At 41.5% G+C, this 20,190-nt stretch overlaps 1 protein-coding gene across 1 annotated transcript in view; it reads left to right on the plus strand.

The window, feature by feature from the left end:
* LOC307013839 (nectin-2) overlaps nucleotides 1-15,163 on the plus strand; it is a 93,959-nt gene extending 78,796 nt beyond the window's left edge. Inside the window, exons 7-10 of the mRNA XM_079641384.1 lie at nucleotides 10,260-10,395; nucleotides 10,555-10,612; nucleotides 10,985-11,074; nucleotides 13,461-15,163. Of these exons, the coding sequence (XP_079497510.1) occupies nucleotides 10,260-10,395; nucleotides 10,555-10,612; nucleotides 10,985-11,074; nucleotides 13,461-13,667 (491 nt within the window). The 3' untranslated portion in view covers nucleotides 13,668-15,163. The remainder of the gene's footprint in view (nucleotides 1-10,259; nucleotides 10,396-10,554; nucleotides 10,613-10,984; nucleotides 11,075-13,460) is intronic.
* Nucleotides 15,164-20,190: the final 5,027 nt, after the last annotated feature.

The following is a 20,190-nucleotide window of genomic DNA, read 5'->3' on the forward strand; positions in this document are numbered from 1 at the left end:
GAGATCAAACAGATTTCCTACGCTATGTGTGGAGCTGTAGCCAAGATGAGGATTTCTTATCTTATTGTAGACAGGGTTCCGACAACCTTTACATCAAATTCAAATACTTTTCAAGGACTTTCAAGGCTAAGTCCCTCAAATAATAATGACACAACACAGCATAAGACATGGATCAAGGTTAATTACTGTTTTGTTTTAAATGAGAATACTATTATGCATTCACCTGCTTGTTGTATTTTCTCGAGGCAGTTGGCGCAAGAAACAATGACGCATCTGTAGGGACACGCATGCTTACGTCAATTACAATTGTTCCTATCTTAATTTGTCTTCTTTTGTCAAGTCAGATCGTTTACTTTCCTAGCAGAAACGGGTTAGCTGTTTTCCACTCGTTATGCTCTGCTATTTCTTGCTATGCTATGCTATGCTATGCTATGCTATGCTATGCTATGCTATGCTATGCTATGCTATGCTATGCTATGCTATGCTATGCTATGCTAACCGGCTTTTGTTCCATTCTTACCGGAAAGATATGAGAGTGATATCGATCATTTTTCTAACTTTTTATTGATGTGTTAACAGTGTAACAGCGGACATTTCATAAAAAAAGAGATTTTTAAACCAATTTTGCAATTATGATGTGGCTCCTTTGTTATTATTGGCAACACATTGTTGTGTTAATGCTTTTAGCAAATCTTCCAGCTCTAAAGGATGATTATGAAAATAAAAACATTTGATAGGGTTTGTCAGCTGGTTATAATTGTAATGATAGTTATGTTACTGAAGTTAGGTTAACTGTGAAACTAATGATCATACTATTTAAATATATTAATATGGTGATGTATAAGCACATTGAAGTAAAACATAAGTCTGTTATACCATCATAATTACTACTCATCAAAATTAAGTGCAGTCGTAAAATAATCAGTATATTAAATATACAAAATCAAGAATTTGAATATCACCACATGTTGAGACTGTGCTGTTATGTATCACAATCAGCTAAATGTGTTTGATATTTAAAAGTGCTAAAATGGCTTTAGACATTAAATGCGCTCCCATTGATGTGCTGTGGATCTGACCTGTGCTTTCTGAGCACTTGTTACTCCTCTGTTAAGTATCGCTCTACCGGTTACCTCCCACCCTCTCTCCCTGTGTGAGAGAGAGACAGAGAGAGTGCTACGTGTCCTACAACAGGCCATTCATGTCCTGAGTGCAAAGCTACATTTGGCTAATGTAACCTCTCTTTCTCCGCTGGCTGCAGCCGGCCACCTACGTGCCAGTGTAAAGTGGACTGTAAATATTGACGGGCAGACAGCAAGAGGCGAGCGGCGACCTTGTCGGAGAGAGAGAAAGAAATGGAGGGAGATGGGAGGGGAGGGGATGATGGAGGCATGGGAAGGGGGAGAAGAGAAGGAGAGAGAGAGTGAGTGAGTTCCTGCCTCCTCCCAAGGCAACGGAGTGTGCTTTGATGCACTGTGGCAGGGAACACACTGTCTCCCCAGAGAGGGAGAGACACACATATATACACACACATACAGAGTTTTCACAGTTCCACCATACTGTTCTTTAAAATGTCTCACACTCACAGAGTTAAGACATGGTGTCAGTGACATAAATTACATTCCCAGACAGTTGAAAGGCACAAGGTTGAGTTTTGAAGTCACAGAAGATTAAAAAAGACCAACATCAGTCAACTGCTCATACCAAAAACCCTGGAAACAGCATCACACACACACACACACATACACACTCACACTCACACTCACACTCACACACAGATTCAGTCAGTACGTTTTCCTTCCGTCAGATCAGTAGAGTCCGTTCTCTCGGTGTCGCTCCACCGGTCGTGTTGTCCGGACGAGAGCAATCAATTTGCTGTGATTTGTTTCGCGCTGAAATGAATTGTAATGGCATCATGACTGCAGCTGAATAGTAAATGACAGTGATGGCGATGGTGATTGTGGTAGTGAGTGTAGCAGGTCTTCAACCGTCATGAAATTAATGTCAGAGGTAGCTGCTGCACTCAACTCTGTAGCACTTGCATTGATTGTGAATAATTTAAGTGTGTGTGTGCAGGCCGGCAGCTCGTGTACAGTACGTACCCTGGCAGAGTAGCCAAAAGCTTTTTTTACTACTCCCTGATTTTCTCCTTTTTCTGCTTCCTTTGGCTCACCCTCTCCCCCTCGTCTTGTTCTTGTCTCCCTCCTCTCTGTGCTGTTATCTCTGTTGATTATTGGGTTACTGTAGAGACGTTAGGCAGGTGTGCGCACAGCTTACGTGGAGTGAATGCTTCAAAAGATGGATAGGGTGTGTGTTTTACTAAGTTAACCTCTGGATCTAAAGGCTACAATTCCTCTTTTCTCTTAGTGAGCATGAGCAATGAGATTACATGTACAGGTCTTTATCTTAATCTCTTTCAGAGGCCATCAATTCATTCGGTCCTAATCTCATCGCCAGGCACTCTGCAGTGGCCGGGGTAGCCGTGTGTGTTTGTTCTGAAGCTTGTGTCTCAGCAGAGTTCATCAGGTTCAGATGAAAACTGGTTTGTCTCGTTATGTTGAAACTTTGCAAGCCTTTGCTACGACTCGAGTTTCCATTGACATCTCAGAAGCAACAAGGAAAACGTAGCAAAATTAAAAGGGAATCCGAAATGTAGAATAAAAAAAGTTCTTTCAAAGATTTTAATGGTGGTGGAGTGATCAAATGCTGTGGATTTATATAACCCAACACACATTTTGTTCTTAAAATAAGGCATTCTGGAGGAGGACTTAAAAGACATGTGAGAGGGGAATGGGTCTGGGGCAAGGCTATACGACCCTTTGAGCCAGGATGCATCATGCTTTAGATATTCATGATAAGTGTCCCTTTTTAAAAAGCCAAGCTAATCCACGAGGAAAGAATTTGATGTCCAGCTACAGTGTAATTGTTTTTTTTCCTACTGTGGTCTGGTAATCTCTTAAACCAACTACATATATATTTCAACGTTTTCTCATCTACATAACTCCGGAAGAGATTAACATTTCTGTTGGTGAGGCTGGAGGCAATTTGTGTAGTAAAAACGTGTGTGTGTGTGTGTGTGTGTGTGTGTGTGTGTGTGTGTGTGTGTGTGTGTGTGTGTGTGTGTGTGTGTGTGTGTGTGTGTGTGTGTGTGTGTGTGTGTGTGTGTGTGTGTGTGTGTGTGTGTGTGTGTGTGTGTGTGTGTGTGTGTGTGTGTGTGTGTGTGTGTGTGTGTGTGTGTGTGTGTGTGTGTGTGTGTGTGTGTGTGTGTGTGTGTGTGTGTGTGTGTGTGTGTGTGTGTGTGTGTGTGTTAAAAGGTTTATGGATCACTAAAATGAGGTTAAGGCCCATACCACAAACCCACAATATTAACTGTTCAAGCATTCATACATGTCACACCCTCCTCTCTCTCCATACTTTTTCTGGAGAATATTGATACAACACAAAAATAATGTGTGTACCTGTGTGTGTGTGTTTGTACCTGTACCTGTGTGTGTGTGTGTGTGTGTGTGTGTACCTGTACCTGTGTCTGTGTACCTGTGTACCTGTACCTGTGTGTGTGTGTGTGTGTGTGTACCTGTACCTGTGTGTGTGTGTGTGTGTGTGTGTGTACCTGTACCTGTGTGTGTGTACCTGTGTACCTGTACCTGTGTGTGTGTACCTGTGTACCTGTACCTGTGTGTGTGTACCTGTACCTGTATGTGTGTACCTGTGTGTGTGTACCTTTACCTGTGTGTGTGTACCTGTGTGTACCTGTACCTGTGTGTGTGTGTACCTGTGTGTGTGTACCTGTGTACCTGTACCTGTGTGTGTGTACCTGTACCTGTGTGTGTGTACCTGTACCTGTGTGTGTACCTGTGTGTGTGTGTACCTGTGTGTGTGTACCTGTACCTGTGTGTGTGTGTGTGTGTGTGTGTGTGTGTGTGTACCTGTGTGTGTGTGTGTGACCTGTGTGTGTGTGTGTGTGTGTGTGTACCTGTGTGTGTGTACCTGTGTGTACCTGTGTGTGTACCTTTGTGTGTGTGTGTACCTGTGTGTGTGTGTACCTGTGTGTACCTGTGTGTGTGTGTGTGTACCTGTGTGTACCTGTGTGTGTGTGTACCTGTGTGTACCTGTGTGTGTGTGTGTGTGTGTGTGTATACCTGTGTGTGTGTGTGTGTGTGTACCTGTGTGTGTGTGTACCTGTGTGTGCTCAGGTTTTTCCAAAGAGGTTAGGGAGGGTAACAAAAACAGGCTTATCTCTACTCGTTAAGGAACAGGAGATAAGAGATGCAGAGGGAGACGCTGCAGATTTGTGCTGTCGTATTACAGAGCCAAACAAGCAAATCCCAAATTACACCAGCGGTGGAGGGGGATGACAGGAAAAGGGGGATGATGGGAAGCGAAGGAAGGATGGATGGGAGGAGGCAGAGATAAATGCAGCGAAAGCCTGGCATGTGCGGGGATGCTGAGGATAGGCCGGCATGTTAACCTTAATCCCTTCAGGGAGAAGCGTAAACACGCGGGAAGAGAGAACACGGGATCGAGTGGAAAAGAGAGGGTTGTGCGATCTTTGTCTTCACGCGCTCCTTCATCCCCGAAGTGTGTGATCAGCCAGTTGAAGGCAGCAGCCGGGAAATCCCTCTACTTATCTGAAGCCAGCGTCTTAATCACAGCCTCCATTCCCCTTGGCTCCTCTTGATCTTCCACTCTTTTCATTCCTCACCTCCTCTCTCCTCAATGTCACTCTCCAGAGCTTCACAGTTTGGACTCCGTCATCTCCCCTTGACTCTCCACCAATCCTCTTTTCTTGAGTACTTTCTCCTCATGTCAGCTTTACAGTCAGTGACTCATGTGCAGTACGTTTTTCTAGGAGTGCGGATCTGATCTGTCTCCCCCCCTCCCCCTCCCCCTCCCCCTCCCCCCCCTCCCACCTTGACACAGACATGAAGAGAATGAAAGGTAAAAAGGTGAAAAACTCTCGCCACCGGCTACAGAAGCTTCCCGGTGTTCAGCATCCGAAAGCTCCAGAGATTCGGGTGGTATTTCCAACTCGCTGAAGTGGGTCTGTGGTAATTTCAGCAGTTTCAGCCAACCATCCAGGCTCATCTCCTCTGCTTCACTCCCACTCTATTCTCCCCCTCCTCCGTGCCCGTGGAGAGTGCTGGTCTACGGTTGACTAGCTCGGCCAGGCAGGCAAGGGTGAGCGATAGAGGGCTCTCGTATAGAAAGCATAGATGTGCATCTGGCTCCATGACCCTGCATTGATCCGCTCTCAGACATGTTGCTGACCTTCAGCAACGGATTCACAGTAAAGAAAAAGATAGTAACATTTGCAGTATTTGGATATGGAGTAATTTTGTGTTCAACTTGTCCGTTTGTATGTTTAAATATGTATGTAGATATGTCGTCGTGTATGCGTTGTTAGTCTGGTGAGGAAAGGCAGCAGGGCAAAGGGCACGCTGCAGACTGTGTTTGTGTAAATATGTCAGACTGAATGATGAGGTTACAGCCGAGGATGCCAGCTGCTTCTTCTTAATACAGTGTGTGTGTGTGTGTGTGTGTGTGTGTGTGTGTGTGTGTGTGTGTGTGTGTGTGTGTGTGTGTGTGTGTGTGTGTGTGTGTGTGTGTGTGTGTGTGTGTGTGTGGTGTGTGTGTGTGTGTGTGTGTGGAGATACATGTATTTGGTGTTTATGTGGCCTAAATGTACTCTGTATGTAGGGAAGTGGTTGTATGTCCTTGACAAAGAGCTGCAGGGATAAAAACGCGCCTAGCAGACGTACAGTACACACACACTCTCTCTCTCTCCCCTCTCTGTCTGGGATGTTTCATTAGTGCAAGACATGGCTGGTGTCCAGGGCCGACACAGAGGGCACGCTCTCCAGTCGAGCCATTCTCCGCACCTCAATCCTTAAAACTGGCCTCTTTTTCCTGCATCTCTCTCTCTCTCTCTCTCTCTCTCTCTCTCTCTCTCTCTCTCTCTCTCTCTCTCTCTCTCTCTCTCTCTCTCTCTCTCTCTCTGAGGTTATCTGAGAGGAAGTAGCCGCTTTCTACCTGAAACCTGCTGAGTGAAAATTACTTTGGTTGGATAATGACGCCTGTGAGATAAGGGTGGGGGGTGGGTGGGGGGGGGGGCCCTCCTATAGAGTTTCAAAAAATCCCTGGAGCCAAAATGGAGGAAGGAGCGGTGTGACGATAAACAGACACGGCACTGGAATGAGGAAGCAGGGATACTGAAAGGAGCGGGCAGGTATCAGGGTTAAGATGAATGTTACTATAGCTTCTCAGAGTTTAGTTTTAAAGCTACACAGCACCCCCATGTGGACGATAAACTTCACTACATAGGCCTACACTGAAATGTATGAGATTAGTTGTGATGTGCAGATTCCAGTTGGAAATCTTAATAGAGCCCTAAATGCCTGCGAGTGCTTCTCAGTCTGTCTCTGCTGCTGAGGTTTTGGAAGAGACACACTCTGATTTATCCTTGTGTTTTTTTTTCTCCCAGCAAACCATCCGTCCATGCTCATTAAATTACTTAATAGAATTAGTCCCTCCAGGGAAGCATCGTGACTCAGAAAATGCCAGTGAAATGTTCTGCAGTCTCCTTCCTGACAGTCCTAGTAAAAAATCAGACTAATTATTTAGTATTGTTCATTTTAAAGTTCAAAATTCTATGTTTTATGGTTGAGCTGAAACTGAAATATTTCTTTTGTAAGCTCATGGTTGGACATCTTTTAAAATTCAGACTGTCGCATTCATAATTACTTTTCATATCCTGCAGCCTAGCCTGAATGTCCTCCAGAAATAATAGCTGCTTGTCCTCATCACTTTATTACAGAACTCTACAGCTGCTATTAAATTAATTGCCCACTATTCTAATAATGTGAGTAATTTGTCTGAGAAAAACAAAGGCTGACTCCAGCTTCCCTTTGTTTAAATATCTTCTGATTTCTTTACATCTCTCTGTGTGAAATTAATATATTTTCTGGCATTTGCTGTCAGCATCTCTGGCTTCGGGAAAAACTGATTGCCATTTCTCACCTTTGACTGATTTAGAGATTTTAATAACTGCGTAATAACTGACAGATTAACCGACAATGAAATGCTCGTTGCAGCCCCTTTTTGAGTTTTTAATATAATCATTTGGTATTATTTGGATCACTGTTATATATATATTTAGTAAAGAGAATTGTATCATCTTATTCTAATGAATGCAACCATTAAAATGTGTCAGTAATATTATATTACCCTAGTCAATATCAGAGAAAGAAATTGAGTGTCTATTAAAGAACTAATATCTCATCACCTATTCCTACGACAAATGTCACTTTGCAAAGATAATTATAGTATTTCAATGCATTTGGTAACATTTGCAATATAATACAAAAACATAAAGATAATTCCAACTGTTTTGCATTTTTTGTGTCAAAAATAAGTAATACAAAACGTATTCACTAAAGCACGATAGGTAGACTACTACAAACAAGTGTTTTATTTTTTGTCTTAAGAATAAAACTCAAAGTAGAAATAAAACTAATATGCCTCTCTATGTAGAGCGCTGTGGCAGACTGTGTCCCTCCAGAAGATAAAAGTACTTTAGATGCATTGAGGGCACAGCTGGGGGGGGAAAAAAGGAAAAAGTATTTGTACCCCGCTGAATAAATACGCACAACATAATTAACTCGGTTCACCCCATCAAAAGAAGATTTCCCATTTTTATATCCAGGGAACCCTTTTGTTTGATTGTTGGTGCACAATGTGCTTTTCATATTAGAGATTCAGATCCACCTTGATTCCTTTTTTAAATGTCATGTCTTTCATTTATTCATTTCCCTGTTTTCTCTTCAAATTAAATGTTTATAAAGTCCATTGTGTGTAGATGGTTCGCAGCAACTCCTTTCAAATGTGGGCTTTAAAAGCGCAATAAAAAGCATAAAAGAAAGACTTGGTGTACAACGAGGGTCAGCAGTAAAACTTTTGTTTGCGCCAAAGAATGATAATTATTTTTCGTCAAAGTAGTCTATTGTTGGAGAAATATAATTAGTGCAGTAACAATGTTCAATCATGACCCCTCCAATTACTTCGACCAGGGTTTGTTCTCATCAACCGAGCTTCAGATCGTCTGCCCTTTAACAACCCTCATTAGCATAATCCCCTGGGATTTGGGGGGGATAATGAGCCGGGTTGCACCTTCAGTAAACATACAGTGTGTATGTGTGCGTGCGTACCTGCGTGCATGTCATGTGTGTGTGTCAGTTCATGTTCAGTGTGGTCATGGTTCATTAGTGGAACCTCCGCATGATTCCTCTGGTTCGTCTTAATCACCCATGTGATTCAACCTTCTAATCAAAACCCACTCTGTACCGTACCAGCACAGTGTTGCACGGCTACACACACACACACACACACACACACACACACACACACACACACACACACACACACACACACACACACACACACACACGCATTTATAAACTCATCCTCATTGCTAAGTCTCTTTTGTATAAGGCCACCCTTAGTCATATGTCTGACAGTGTGGAGTAACTTCATGTATATCACAGTACATGTGGTCTTGCTCGATATGACTTCTCGTTAATGTTTGTTAAATCACGAAACATATTCCTGCTCCACAAAACAGTTTTTTACTTTCTTTCCCTGACTTTTTGTTTGAATGTTGAGGTTCTTTGGGAACACATTACGTTTGATAAAGTATTTATTAGGGTCTCAGCCCCTAGAGATGGGTCACTCAGTGTTTGTGTGGGTCCTGCACATATTACAAATAATGCAATGGTTAGATGTCCACAAAGTGTTCACTTAGGTCACCTACAACTTGTACAAGTAGTCCTGTTAAAGTTGTTAGTGGTTCAACACGCCAAAATGAAGTCAAAGATTTTATGTCGGAGATATAATTATTCCTCAAAGACGGAACCGACTAACCCTAAAACCCCATTGCTTTTGTTACTGTGGTAGCAAAGTCTCTCAGTGAATAATTTGAAGTAAAAGGTGCTGTTGTAGATATTGTAGGTGAAGTGGGAAGAACTAAAAATAATCTCCAATCAATCATTTGTATTCTTATACTGGGAGAAGGCCAGTTGAGTCTCTCATACACTGTACAGTGAGTAAGAGAAAGAAATCCAATGATGAAAAACTCCATAGGGTTTTATACCATGTAATTATTCTGAACTCATTTACTGTGGATTTCCCGAAGCTCTCTGCCGCATCCCACAGCCATCTTAGTTTTTAAAATAATGATGTTAGGGGATTTTTACCCTTAGATTTAAAACCACTTTTTAACCCACTTTCAGATCCTGTTTATTGGTTCTCACCTGTTGCCTGGCAACAAACACAATCCCCAGGAAGCTTATGATCCCAGCCAAAAAATCAATCCGACACATAAAAACCCCTCCAAACATGTGTTGGGTATTCAATTCATTCTTTTAGGTGCTTGTAGGTGGATTTCGTTCATCAGTGGGCAGAGCCAGGCTAACAGTTTCCCTCTGTTTCCAGTGTTTGTGCTAAGCTAAGCTACCAGTATGCTGACATTAGCTGCATATTTAAGAGACAGCCATGGCAGGGTTATTTGTCTTCCAGAAATTGTATAAGTGTCAACTGATTACTTTAATTAAGTACTAGGTTGTTTGTCTTCCTCTGGTTTTAAAAGGTGCGTTAAATGTAACAATCTGAATGGCTCACAATGTGTTTACATGCAGTATAAGTGATCAGGCACTACTGGACTTGGTTTTATTTTGGGGCCTTACGTTAATTAATATCTAAAATATAAAATAGCGTTATGGAATCGACAAGGCTAGGCAGTTCATGTCCACGTCTGCTTCTGATTAAGCTCATTTTTCGTTTATAAAGCCTTAATATCACGAAACACAATTCTGCCTAAGGGGGATTTAAAATCTGTACAGCACACGACAGACACCATGCATCCTTTTAGACTTTCGCTTCCTATGATTTAGTTAAAAACTCCCCAAACAAAAAGCCCCTTTTATGGGTTAAAAAATGAAAGAAACCTCAGGAAGAGAAACAGAGGGGGGCTTCCTCTACCAGGTCAGACATACACAGATTATGTGTGTGCAGCAAAGAATATCATAATACAATTATATAATCCATTTAACAAAATGATATGTTTTGGACATATAGTAAAAAGATGGATCCAGGAGGATGTCAAGCAGCTTTCAGGTGTCCAAGTCTGAGCCACAAAACCTCCTCTCCACCATGCAACCTGAGTCTGTCTAATGGTATTTTATTTCTCCTATTTTTCTGATATCCAGGCACTCGTCTTCCAGAGAAAGGTCCTACTACCGGCAGCATCATAGGAGCCATCATTGGAGTCATACTCCTCCTGGCCATCATTGGAACAGCCATAGCGATGTACCGCAAACACCGTAACAACAAACTGGCCGGAGAGTGAGTATCTGTGCCGACGACTACAATTCAATTAGCTTTTTTTCATGCCTGGCTGTTTGTTCTGTGTGTTATCTGCAAATTGGTTCATTATATGAATGGTCACGCTGCATGTGTCATAATGTGTGACTCACCAGACAGATCTGTGTGTTTGTGTTTCAGTGGTCCACCTAAACACAAGCCCCCTCCCCCCAAGAAGACCACCAGCTCCGCCAGCACAGTGAGTCCCCGTCCAGTGTCAAAACAGTATCATTCACCAGAAAACTGGTTGTTCTACATGTAGCAAAGTAAAGAGATTAAATGTATTTATACTGAATTTCAAAGGTTTTATTGTGATATGCACAAAGCTACAGTGTAGAAATTTGGCAATTCATTTCTTCTGACCTCCAACAATGCAACATATGTAATAAAATACAAAAGTAGTGCAAAAAGTCTATATACATGTAAACAGAATATGATATGTACAAGAACAGAATATGACATTATTAATGTGAATTAAGACAACATTAAATACGGTTTATTGCGCTGATAACTGTTTATATAATAAGTATATTGCAAGATAATAATTATTGTCTGATGTGTGCGTCCTCAGCATCCAAACGTCAGTCACGTCCCGGTGGCCGTCGAGGACGGACCTCTGCAGAACGAGTACTACAATACCCAGAGTGCCGAGCCAGTCACGGTAAGGGAATGTGTTGTTTAGATAGATCCATCTATCCATCTATCCATCTATCTATCCATCTATCCATCTATCCATCCATCTATCCATCTATCCATCTATCCATCTATCCATCTATCCATCTATCCATCTATCTATCCATCTATCCATCTATCCATCTATCCATCCATCTATCCATCTATCCATCCATCTATCCATCTATCCATCTATCCATCTATCCATCCATCCATCCATCCATCCATCCATCCATCCATCCATCCATCCATCCATCCATCCATCCATCCATCCATCCATCCATCCATCCATCCATCTATCCATCTATCCATCTGTCCATCTGTCCATCTGTCCATCTGTCCATCTATCCATCTATCCATCTATCCATCTATCTATCCATCTATCCATCCATCTATCCATCTATCTATCCATCTATCCATCTATCCAACAATTTGAAATTCAGAGATGACACAAACTCCAAAACTGTTCCTCAAACGTGGATCATTAATTATATTGTTCTATACATTTAAATGCAGACTGTGCATGGTGTGTTCTTTTCCTTTCTCTGTTTTAATTACTCCCTCAATGAGTTGGATCCATCAGTTTAGTGTGCTGTTGAACCTTGTCAAACTGCAGAATTTTCACACAGGAAGAGAGAAAAACACCTTAGATTATCTTTACAACAACAAAAATGACAGACTTCAAATATTATGCAGTGTTTAATTTACACTTTGCAAAACATTGATGCTCGAAAGGTTTAAAGGGGCCCTATAATGCTAATTTGAAGGTTCATATGTGTCTTTAGTATCTCTACTGGGACATGTCTCCATGCTTTAATGTTCAAAAAGCTCTTTGTTGTTCTCATACTGCCTGTGCTGCAGCACCTCTTTTCACCCTCTGTCTGAAACCAGAGCCCAGTCTGCTCCGATTGGTTAGCTGGCCAGCTCTGTTGTGATTGGTCAACCGCTTAGAGATTTCTCGCCACTTAGCCTATCACACACATACAATGAATTGGAGCGCTAGCCAATCGAAGCGTGAGTGTTACACAGTGATGTCAATACTGGCAGAGAAACTCCCTCTGGAGGGAACACAGGGATTTTAGCGTTTGCAGACCATTTACATTCACAAAACCTATAACACACTACAGGAAAAGGAAAACCCCAAAAAGCATAATAGGGCCCCTTTAATGAAAAATCAACATAAAAAGAATACAAAGTCTTTCAATGATTTACACTGTAGTCAATTTGTGAATAAATGTATAAATTAAGATTTTATTTTTACCATTTTAATATCCCATGCCCAGTAAAATGAAAATAGCAGTTACTCTGGACGATCTAGGATCTCATTGTGTCACTGAAGAGTATCCCACATCAGCCGGATATTCAATACTGAATGGTCATTTAGCGAATCTGAGGTCTGGAAACCACTGACTGGAGGCTGATAAATCTCTGGGTAATGGTGTGTGTCACTGCACAGCTGCAGCAGTTAGAAATACACTGATGAGCCGGAGGACTCGGCTGAAGGAGGACACAACAACACTGCTCCTCTTAGTAGATTTCCCAGAATGAGAGGAGGAAGCCATGCCGGTCAATACTGTACCACTATTTGCTCTTTTTCATGTTTTATGTACCTATTAAACAGGGGCTCATTGAACAATTTGTGCATATCTATATTTTAATTGATCAAGTCTTAAGAAGCAGACATCCTAGCTTAAGAAAAGTGCTGCATCATGTTCTAGCCTTTCAGGAACAAATTAAACCCTGGCTGCAAAATAAATTGTGATCCAGATAAGATAAGGTAAATCCTAATGAATCCCCTGAGAGTGATTCAGGTGTCAAAGCAGCAACAGGAATAAGAGACAAGGAAAACGCAATCGGCGAGTAAAAGTACAGGGATACCAATAAAATTCAATAAAAATGTAGGCAAAATTACAACAGCAATAGATTTAGGTACAACTGTTAACATATTCAAATACAAATGAATATTTATCAATATAATTAATATCCGAATGCAGTTTATTGCCATGTAGGTTCTCACATACAAGGAATTTGCTATGTTGTATATGGTGCAAACATAAATGCCATAAGAGGAATTGAACAAAACAAGGAACAAATACAAAAATATTTAAATGAAAAATACCCTAAATAATGTTAACAAGAAATATAAACATACAGGAAAGTAAGGACAATAAGACAATGACAATTTACTATGAAAAATGTGATTATTTATCATGTCTGTGTGCAAGGTCAAGATGCTTTTTCATCAAAAACAAGTGGGATGACACTCAATTTCTCTGATATAAAACCAGGAAGTGTTCATAACTAATTGACCTTGATAAGAGAAAGTGTCAAATACATGAAGGATGACATGTTTTCTGTTGCTTTGTTTCTGGAAGGACCTGGATGCCAACCACGACGATGACGACGATGTTGAAGATGTCAGGGCGCACTACCACTCTGCTGCCCCCTCTGGATGGGATGACCCCGGAAACAACGAGGTCCCGCCTCCTTACATGCGCACAGACAGCGACCCCCAAGACTATCATCCGGCCCCCAATGTCAACCGTGGGGAGAGCTTTGTGTCCACCGCTATGTTTGTGTGAGAAGACACTGAGGAGGCGTGTGTGTGTGTTTGTGTCTGTGTGTAAATATGTGTGAGTGTGAGTGAACATCTCTGCAGGCTTACATAAGAAACAGATAGCTCGAGCTATGTGAATGCAAAATGTGAAGACGTGTGAATGTGAATTTGATGTTGAGATTTCAATACTGTGCCGTAGAGACTGGGATATGTTTAGCTCTACGAATATATGTATCTGTGGTCAGGTTACCAATGATATGAGATAATCAGGTTCAGTTGTGTTGCTCCTTTGTTGAAATTGATCATTGTTTTTTTAAAAACCCTTTTAAATTCTTTGCTGCTCTAAGTTGGTTTATGTTTTGCTATTTTGTCTAAGAATATTTAACTGTGGTCAGGTTAACAGTACTATGACATAATCAGATGCAGCTTTTCACCAACTTTCAAACCCTGATCAGTTTAAATCAGCAAGATGTAAATGTTTCTTTTAAAATGTATCAAAGACAAATGTTTTTAATACCTTTTTAGCTGTGTGGAAATGTTACAATTGAAGTCAAGACCAGAACAAATGTTACATGCACTGTTGAATTGCTTGTGGATTTGTAAAAACTGCCGCATGCGTTATTGATTGTGGATCTTTCTCATACATTATGGCTGCTTACATGGCTCGGTGAGCAGAAGCACGACAGTAAAACATGTTGCCTCCGTCTGGTCATATCTGTCTGCTGTTGTTGGTTTACAAACCCAGCTGGCGTGGAGTCGGTGTAAAGCAGGCGCCCCGTGGAGAAGCTATTAGCTGCAGTTAATCAGGCAGAGAACAGACTCACACACCGTGAATAGATCGGGGTGTAAACTGCAGTGTGGGGTGTGGGGTGTGGGGTGTGGGCGGGGGTTTACTGCAGCAGCAAGAGCCTATATTTGTGGAAATGCTTGATTTGTATAGATTTTATGTCTTCTCCATCCGGCCTTTGCTTCGCTTTTGTCAGTGACACTTAGTTCACAAGAGCTAGTGAGATAACTTGAAACGCCTGATGCTTTTTTTTTTAACTTGCATCCATCCTTCTTTAAAGCCATAGTTGCTCATCGATGAGTTGCATCAATGCCGATTGTTGGGGATATCTGTTACTTTACTTTTGTGCCTATTTCTTTTTATATTTCACTTTGCTTCAGCATGCTCAAATAGATTACGATAAATCTGGATTACGTCCATTAACTTCGTCTCTCCAGTTGAGGATTAAATATATTTTATGGAGTTCAAATTGAGGTTGACACAGATCCTGCTTGTATGCTGATATGTCCGTCCATCATCAGGGTCAAGTGTTAAACAGGTTAGTAATACTTAACCCACACTTTCTCTACTCCATTAAAAACCCAAAGGTGTGTTGGTGCCAACAAGTTTCTTGTCTTTATCAAATAACGTTCTGAGGAACTTCTCTCTTACTGAATGATTTTGCTTTTAATCTATTGTGCTCTTTTGAAATTCATCGTGACAGTTGATTGATTTAATAAACGTGTAAATTGTGATCCTGGTTCAAATCATTAACTACAGTTTTTCATTTGTATTCTTTGCAGCTGCTGGTATTTTTACCCTCAGTTGTAATTCCAGCATTTCTCCATGTGGTTGCAGTGTGGGCTCAAAGTAAAGGGAGGCTTTGGATAAAAAAGAGTCACATTTATCACTAACATATGCTCATATATAATGCAGAACATTTGCTAAATTAGGAGTGCTTTAGCTATGACTGAGCATTTTCACTTCTCTGCATTTATCAGTCATTTCATTTGTAAGGTGTGTACTATACGCACACAGCGATGGTTGCTGCAGCTGCAGTACCTACAGATGTCCATGGGAGGGCTCTAACTGCAAGAGGCTTTATCACAGCATACTGAGGACTCGTTCTCTGCTTCCTCCCCTCACGTCTGACTCATCTTTTTCTATCTTAAGATGCATTTCCTCCAATTCCATTTTTAGATCAGCGTGATTCATTTCAAGCACTGAAGATGCATCAAAGGAGCTACAATGTGCAGCTTTTAAAGATACAGAATATAAGGATTACATGATGAATCCCGTCCTGCACCAGTTCCTCACATGTTTAAAGCACTTGCAGCTTATCCATATTAATTGAGTGCAGCAGTGTCCAGAATAAGCCTGGTGCAGACTCTCCTCTGCTGCAGAGGAAGGTGAGGATGACTCTGCAGTCTGCTCGCCTGTATTCTGGTCACACAGGTAGATGGGGATTTGAAGAAGAACTGAATGTGTAAGGGCTTTACTGCTTACATTATACATTTTTCAGCAGAAGGCATTCAAGATGTAACTCCAGCAAGGTCAGCTCGTGCTGCACTGAAAACTCTGCCTGCTCTAAACAATATGGCAACTGTGACTTTCACTCTGCACCTGCTGTTAAAGGTAGCTTCTATGAACATGGTTATTTATTCATGTTTTTTCTTCTAACTTTAGCTGCAGTGTGCTGACTTTGGAGTGTACATTAAGTGCCTGTACATCAGGGGTGTCAAACTCAACGCCCGGGGGCCAAATCCGGCCCGCGACTTCATTTCATGTGGCCCCACAAGAAGCTTGCAAAGAATATAATATGTTTATTATAAGGTTACATTATGATTTACAGAAGCACATTGCCCAAAAACTACATGTCCCACAATGCATCTCAAATTAGACTTTTTTTTTTCTCGGAATTTGACTTTTCTTTTTCAAAATGTTACTTTTTTAATATTTTTTCCAGAATTTGGCTTTTCTTTTTAAATCATTTTGGGACATACGCACTGAAGAGACTTGCAATTATTTCCCCTAGACTTCTGCTTTCAAACTTAATTAATTATGAAGTTATTACCCTATCCCATAATAATCCAATGCAGAGGCAATCATGTAATATAATACATTATTTTATATATATTAAATATTTATATATGTATATTCATATACTCTTAAAGTTACAACCGGCCCTTTGAGTGATGCTGGTGTGTCCTGTGATGAAGGTGAGTTTGACACCCCTGCTACATGAACGTCTGGATGGATAAATATGGTCGTAACTCTGGCTCTGTGCGTATTGACTGGAGGAGTTTATGGTATGGTGGGGATTCACCAGTGTTGGAGGAAGTCGTAAGATCTTTTCTTAAGTAAAAGTAATAAAATCACAATGTAAAACTACTCTGTTAAAGCTAAAAGTTGGCAAGATATTCAGTCAAATGTACCTAAGGTATTGAATGTAAAATCAAACTTAAAGTAAAAAACATCCCAAAAAATGCAAATTGCAAATTATGAAAATGATCTAAACGTATGGAAGACAAATGTAAACACATACCCTTTTTTCTGTTTCTTCATGCAACAATTAAAATAATAAAATAGCTTTAAACTAAAGTAAAAAGTACAATATTTGATCATTAAGTTAAGTGGCATTAAAATAAAAATAAAATTAAAGCAATGCTTTATTGAATGTACTTACAGTGGGGCAAACAAGTGTTTAGTCAGCCACCAATTGTGAAAGTTCTCCCACTTAAAAAGATGAGAGAGGCCTGTAATTTTCATCCTAGGTATACCTCAACTATGAGAGACAGAATGAGAAAAAAATATCCAGAAAATCACATTGTCTGATTTTTAAAGAATTTATTTGCAAATTATGGTGGAAAATAAGTATTTGGTCACCTACAAACAAACAGGATTTCTGGCTCTCACAGACCTGTAACTTCTTCTTTAAGAGCCTCCTCTGTCCTCCACTCGTTAACTGTATTAATGGCACCTGTTTGAACTCGTTATCAGTATAAAAGACACCTGTCCACAACCTCAAACAGTCACACTCCAAACTCCACTATGGCCAAGACCAAAGAGCTGTCAAAGGACACTAGAAACTAAATTGTAGACCTGCACCAGGCCGGGAAGACTGAATCTGCAATAGGTAAGCAGCTTGGTGTGAAGAAATCAACTGTGAGAGCAATTATTAGAAAATGGAAGACATACAAGACCACTGATAATCTCCCTCGATCTGGGGCTCCACACAAGATCTCACCCCGTGGGGTCAAAATGATCACAAGAACGGTGAGCAAAAATCCCAGAACCACACGGGGGGACCTAGTCAATGACCTGCAGAGAGCTGGGACCAAAGTAACAAAGGCTACCATCAGTAACACACTACGCCACCAGGGACTCAAATCCTGCAGTGCCAGACGTGTCCCCCTGCTTAAGCCAGTACATGTCCAGGCCCGTCTGAAGTTTGCTAGAGAGCATTTAGATGATCCAGAAGAGGATTGGGAAAATGTCATATGGTCAGATGAAACCAAAATAGAACTTTTAGGTAAAAACTCAACTAGACGTGTTTGGAGGAGAAAGAATGCTGAGTTGCATCCAAAGACCACCATACCTACTGTGAAACATGGGGGTGGAAACATCATGCTTTGGGGCTGTGTTTCTGCAAAGGGACCAAGACGACTGATCCGTGTAAAGGAAAGAATGAATGGGGCCATGTATCGTGAGATTTGGAGTGACAACCTCCTTCCATCAGCAAGGGCATTGAAGATGAAACGTGGCTGGGTCTTTCAGCATGACAATGATCCCAAACACACGAAGGAGTGGCTTCGTAAGAAGCATTTCAAGGTCCTGGTGTGGCCTAGCCAGCCTCCAGATCTCAACTCCATAGAAAATCTTTGGAGGGAGTTGAAAGTCTGTGTTGCCCAGCGACAGCCCCAAAACATCACTGCTCTAGAGGAGATCTGCATGGAGGAATGGGCCAAAATACCAGCAACAGTGTGTGAAAACCTTGTGAAGACTTACAGAAAACGTTTGACCTCTGTCATTGCCAACAAAGGGTATACAACAAAGTATTGAGATGAACTTTTGTTATTGACCAAATACTTATTTTCCACCATCATTTGCAAATAAATTCTTTAAAAATCAGAGAATGAGATTTTCTGGATTTTTTTTTTTCTCATTCTGTCTCTCATAGTTAAACTTACAGGCCTCTCATCTTTTTAAGTGGGAGAACTTGCACAATTGATGGCTGACTAAATACTTTTTTGCCCCACTGTATGTCCATCACTGTAATTTACTCGGACACAAAGCAGAGGAGACAATAAGTGGAATTTTGTGGATCAAACAGCTTTGAATTCAACTGAATAAAACTCATCCCTGAATGGAAACTGTTCTCACGCTTACTCCTCTGTAAACTAGCAGTGATCTGTGCAGTCGCAGCGTTATGGGATTAGCAGGTTTGAGAACCAGCATCCAGGTAATGAGTGAGGGAGAATAAAGCTCTCATGCCGCCAACGCTGCTAATCTGGTTTAAAAATAGAGACAGAAGAGAGGGATTGGGAAAATCGGCATGGACAGATAAAGATAGGGAGGGGGGGGGCGGGGGTGGAGGAAACGGCTGATTTGACTCCCGGCAAAGTAGGTGAGGAGGGATTTACCAGGTGACCTTGACAGTCAGCAGAACAAGTGTGTGGCAGGTTCAAGACACACAAAGAAACTTGTATCATGCATCCACGATGATTCTTTCGACACCAGCAACCTGACCTGATGAACAAGGCTCATCATGTGTATGACAATGATGAGCATGTTTGGCTGCATGCTGTTGGCGTGGTTGGTGAGTAGACAAATACACACACACATATTTATAAATACATGCCATGTTTAACCTGGCAAATCCCCCTTGAATGACCTTGAATATCTATTTTAAGGTCCAAGAAGGAATATGGATTAAAGCATACTGTTATAATTTAGCAGCAATTTGACAAAGCTTAATCATGTTCTCTTCAAAGAGAAACAGATCATTTGGGTCAGCATGCTTAAGGTGGAGCTCTGAACCTGTTCCACCCGTTAATTGGATGAAATGAACACATGACTGGACACAAATGGAGACAGGAAGTGTGTGTTTTTAGTTTCTCAGCTGCTGATGTTTAAGAAATGAAGTTGTTTAAGAATATTATGAATTTGCTATTTGTTTTTCCTCAAAGTAAATGGAGTCCTGCAACTTTCTCACCTGTTCTCAGCTTTTTCTCTTCATCCCTTCCTTCCTCATTCTTTCTCATCTCATCTTTTAACGGGGACAATTCTGTAAACACCAGGCCAGAAGGACGAGCTGTGAGGGGGGAGAGCAAGAGGAGGGGGGAGGCACGAACTCTGGCACCATGGTGAGTGACGCTGCTGCAGAGACGCCCTTGCAATGGAGAAGGCATGTGAGTGTGGAGAGGGGTGGAAAGAGAGAGGAAAGAGAGGGGGACTGATAGAGAGGGGGGAGCAGATAAGGGGCGCAGGCTGTGAAAGGAGGGCGAGAATAGAGAGGGACCGGCTCCGGGGATTACAGAGATGAAGGTGGAGGGCACAGAAGGCCAATGGACAGCTGGTGGAGGCCCGGCTCAGCTCGGATTGGCTCATATTTGTATTTCCCACTGTTTGGATATTGAAATATTAATAGTTAGATCTGGGGTGTCCAAACTTTTTCACCAAGGGCCACATACAGAAAACTATACGAAGGGCTGGGCCGCAGGGGTATTCAACTCAAATTCAACGAGGTCCAGTGAGAGAAAACGTCCCCATGCAAAGGTCC

This window comes from Notothenia rossii (assembly GCF_949606895.1).
Source record: "Notothenia rossii genome assembly, chromosome: 7".
NCBI classification, from domain to species: domain Eukaryota; kingdom Metazoa; phylum Chordata; class Actinopteri; order Perciformes; family Nototheniidae; genus Notothenia; species Notothenia rossii.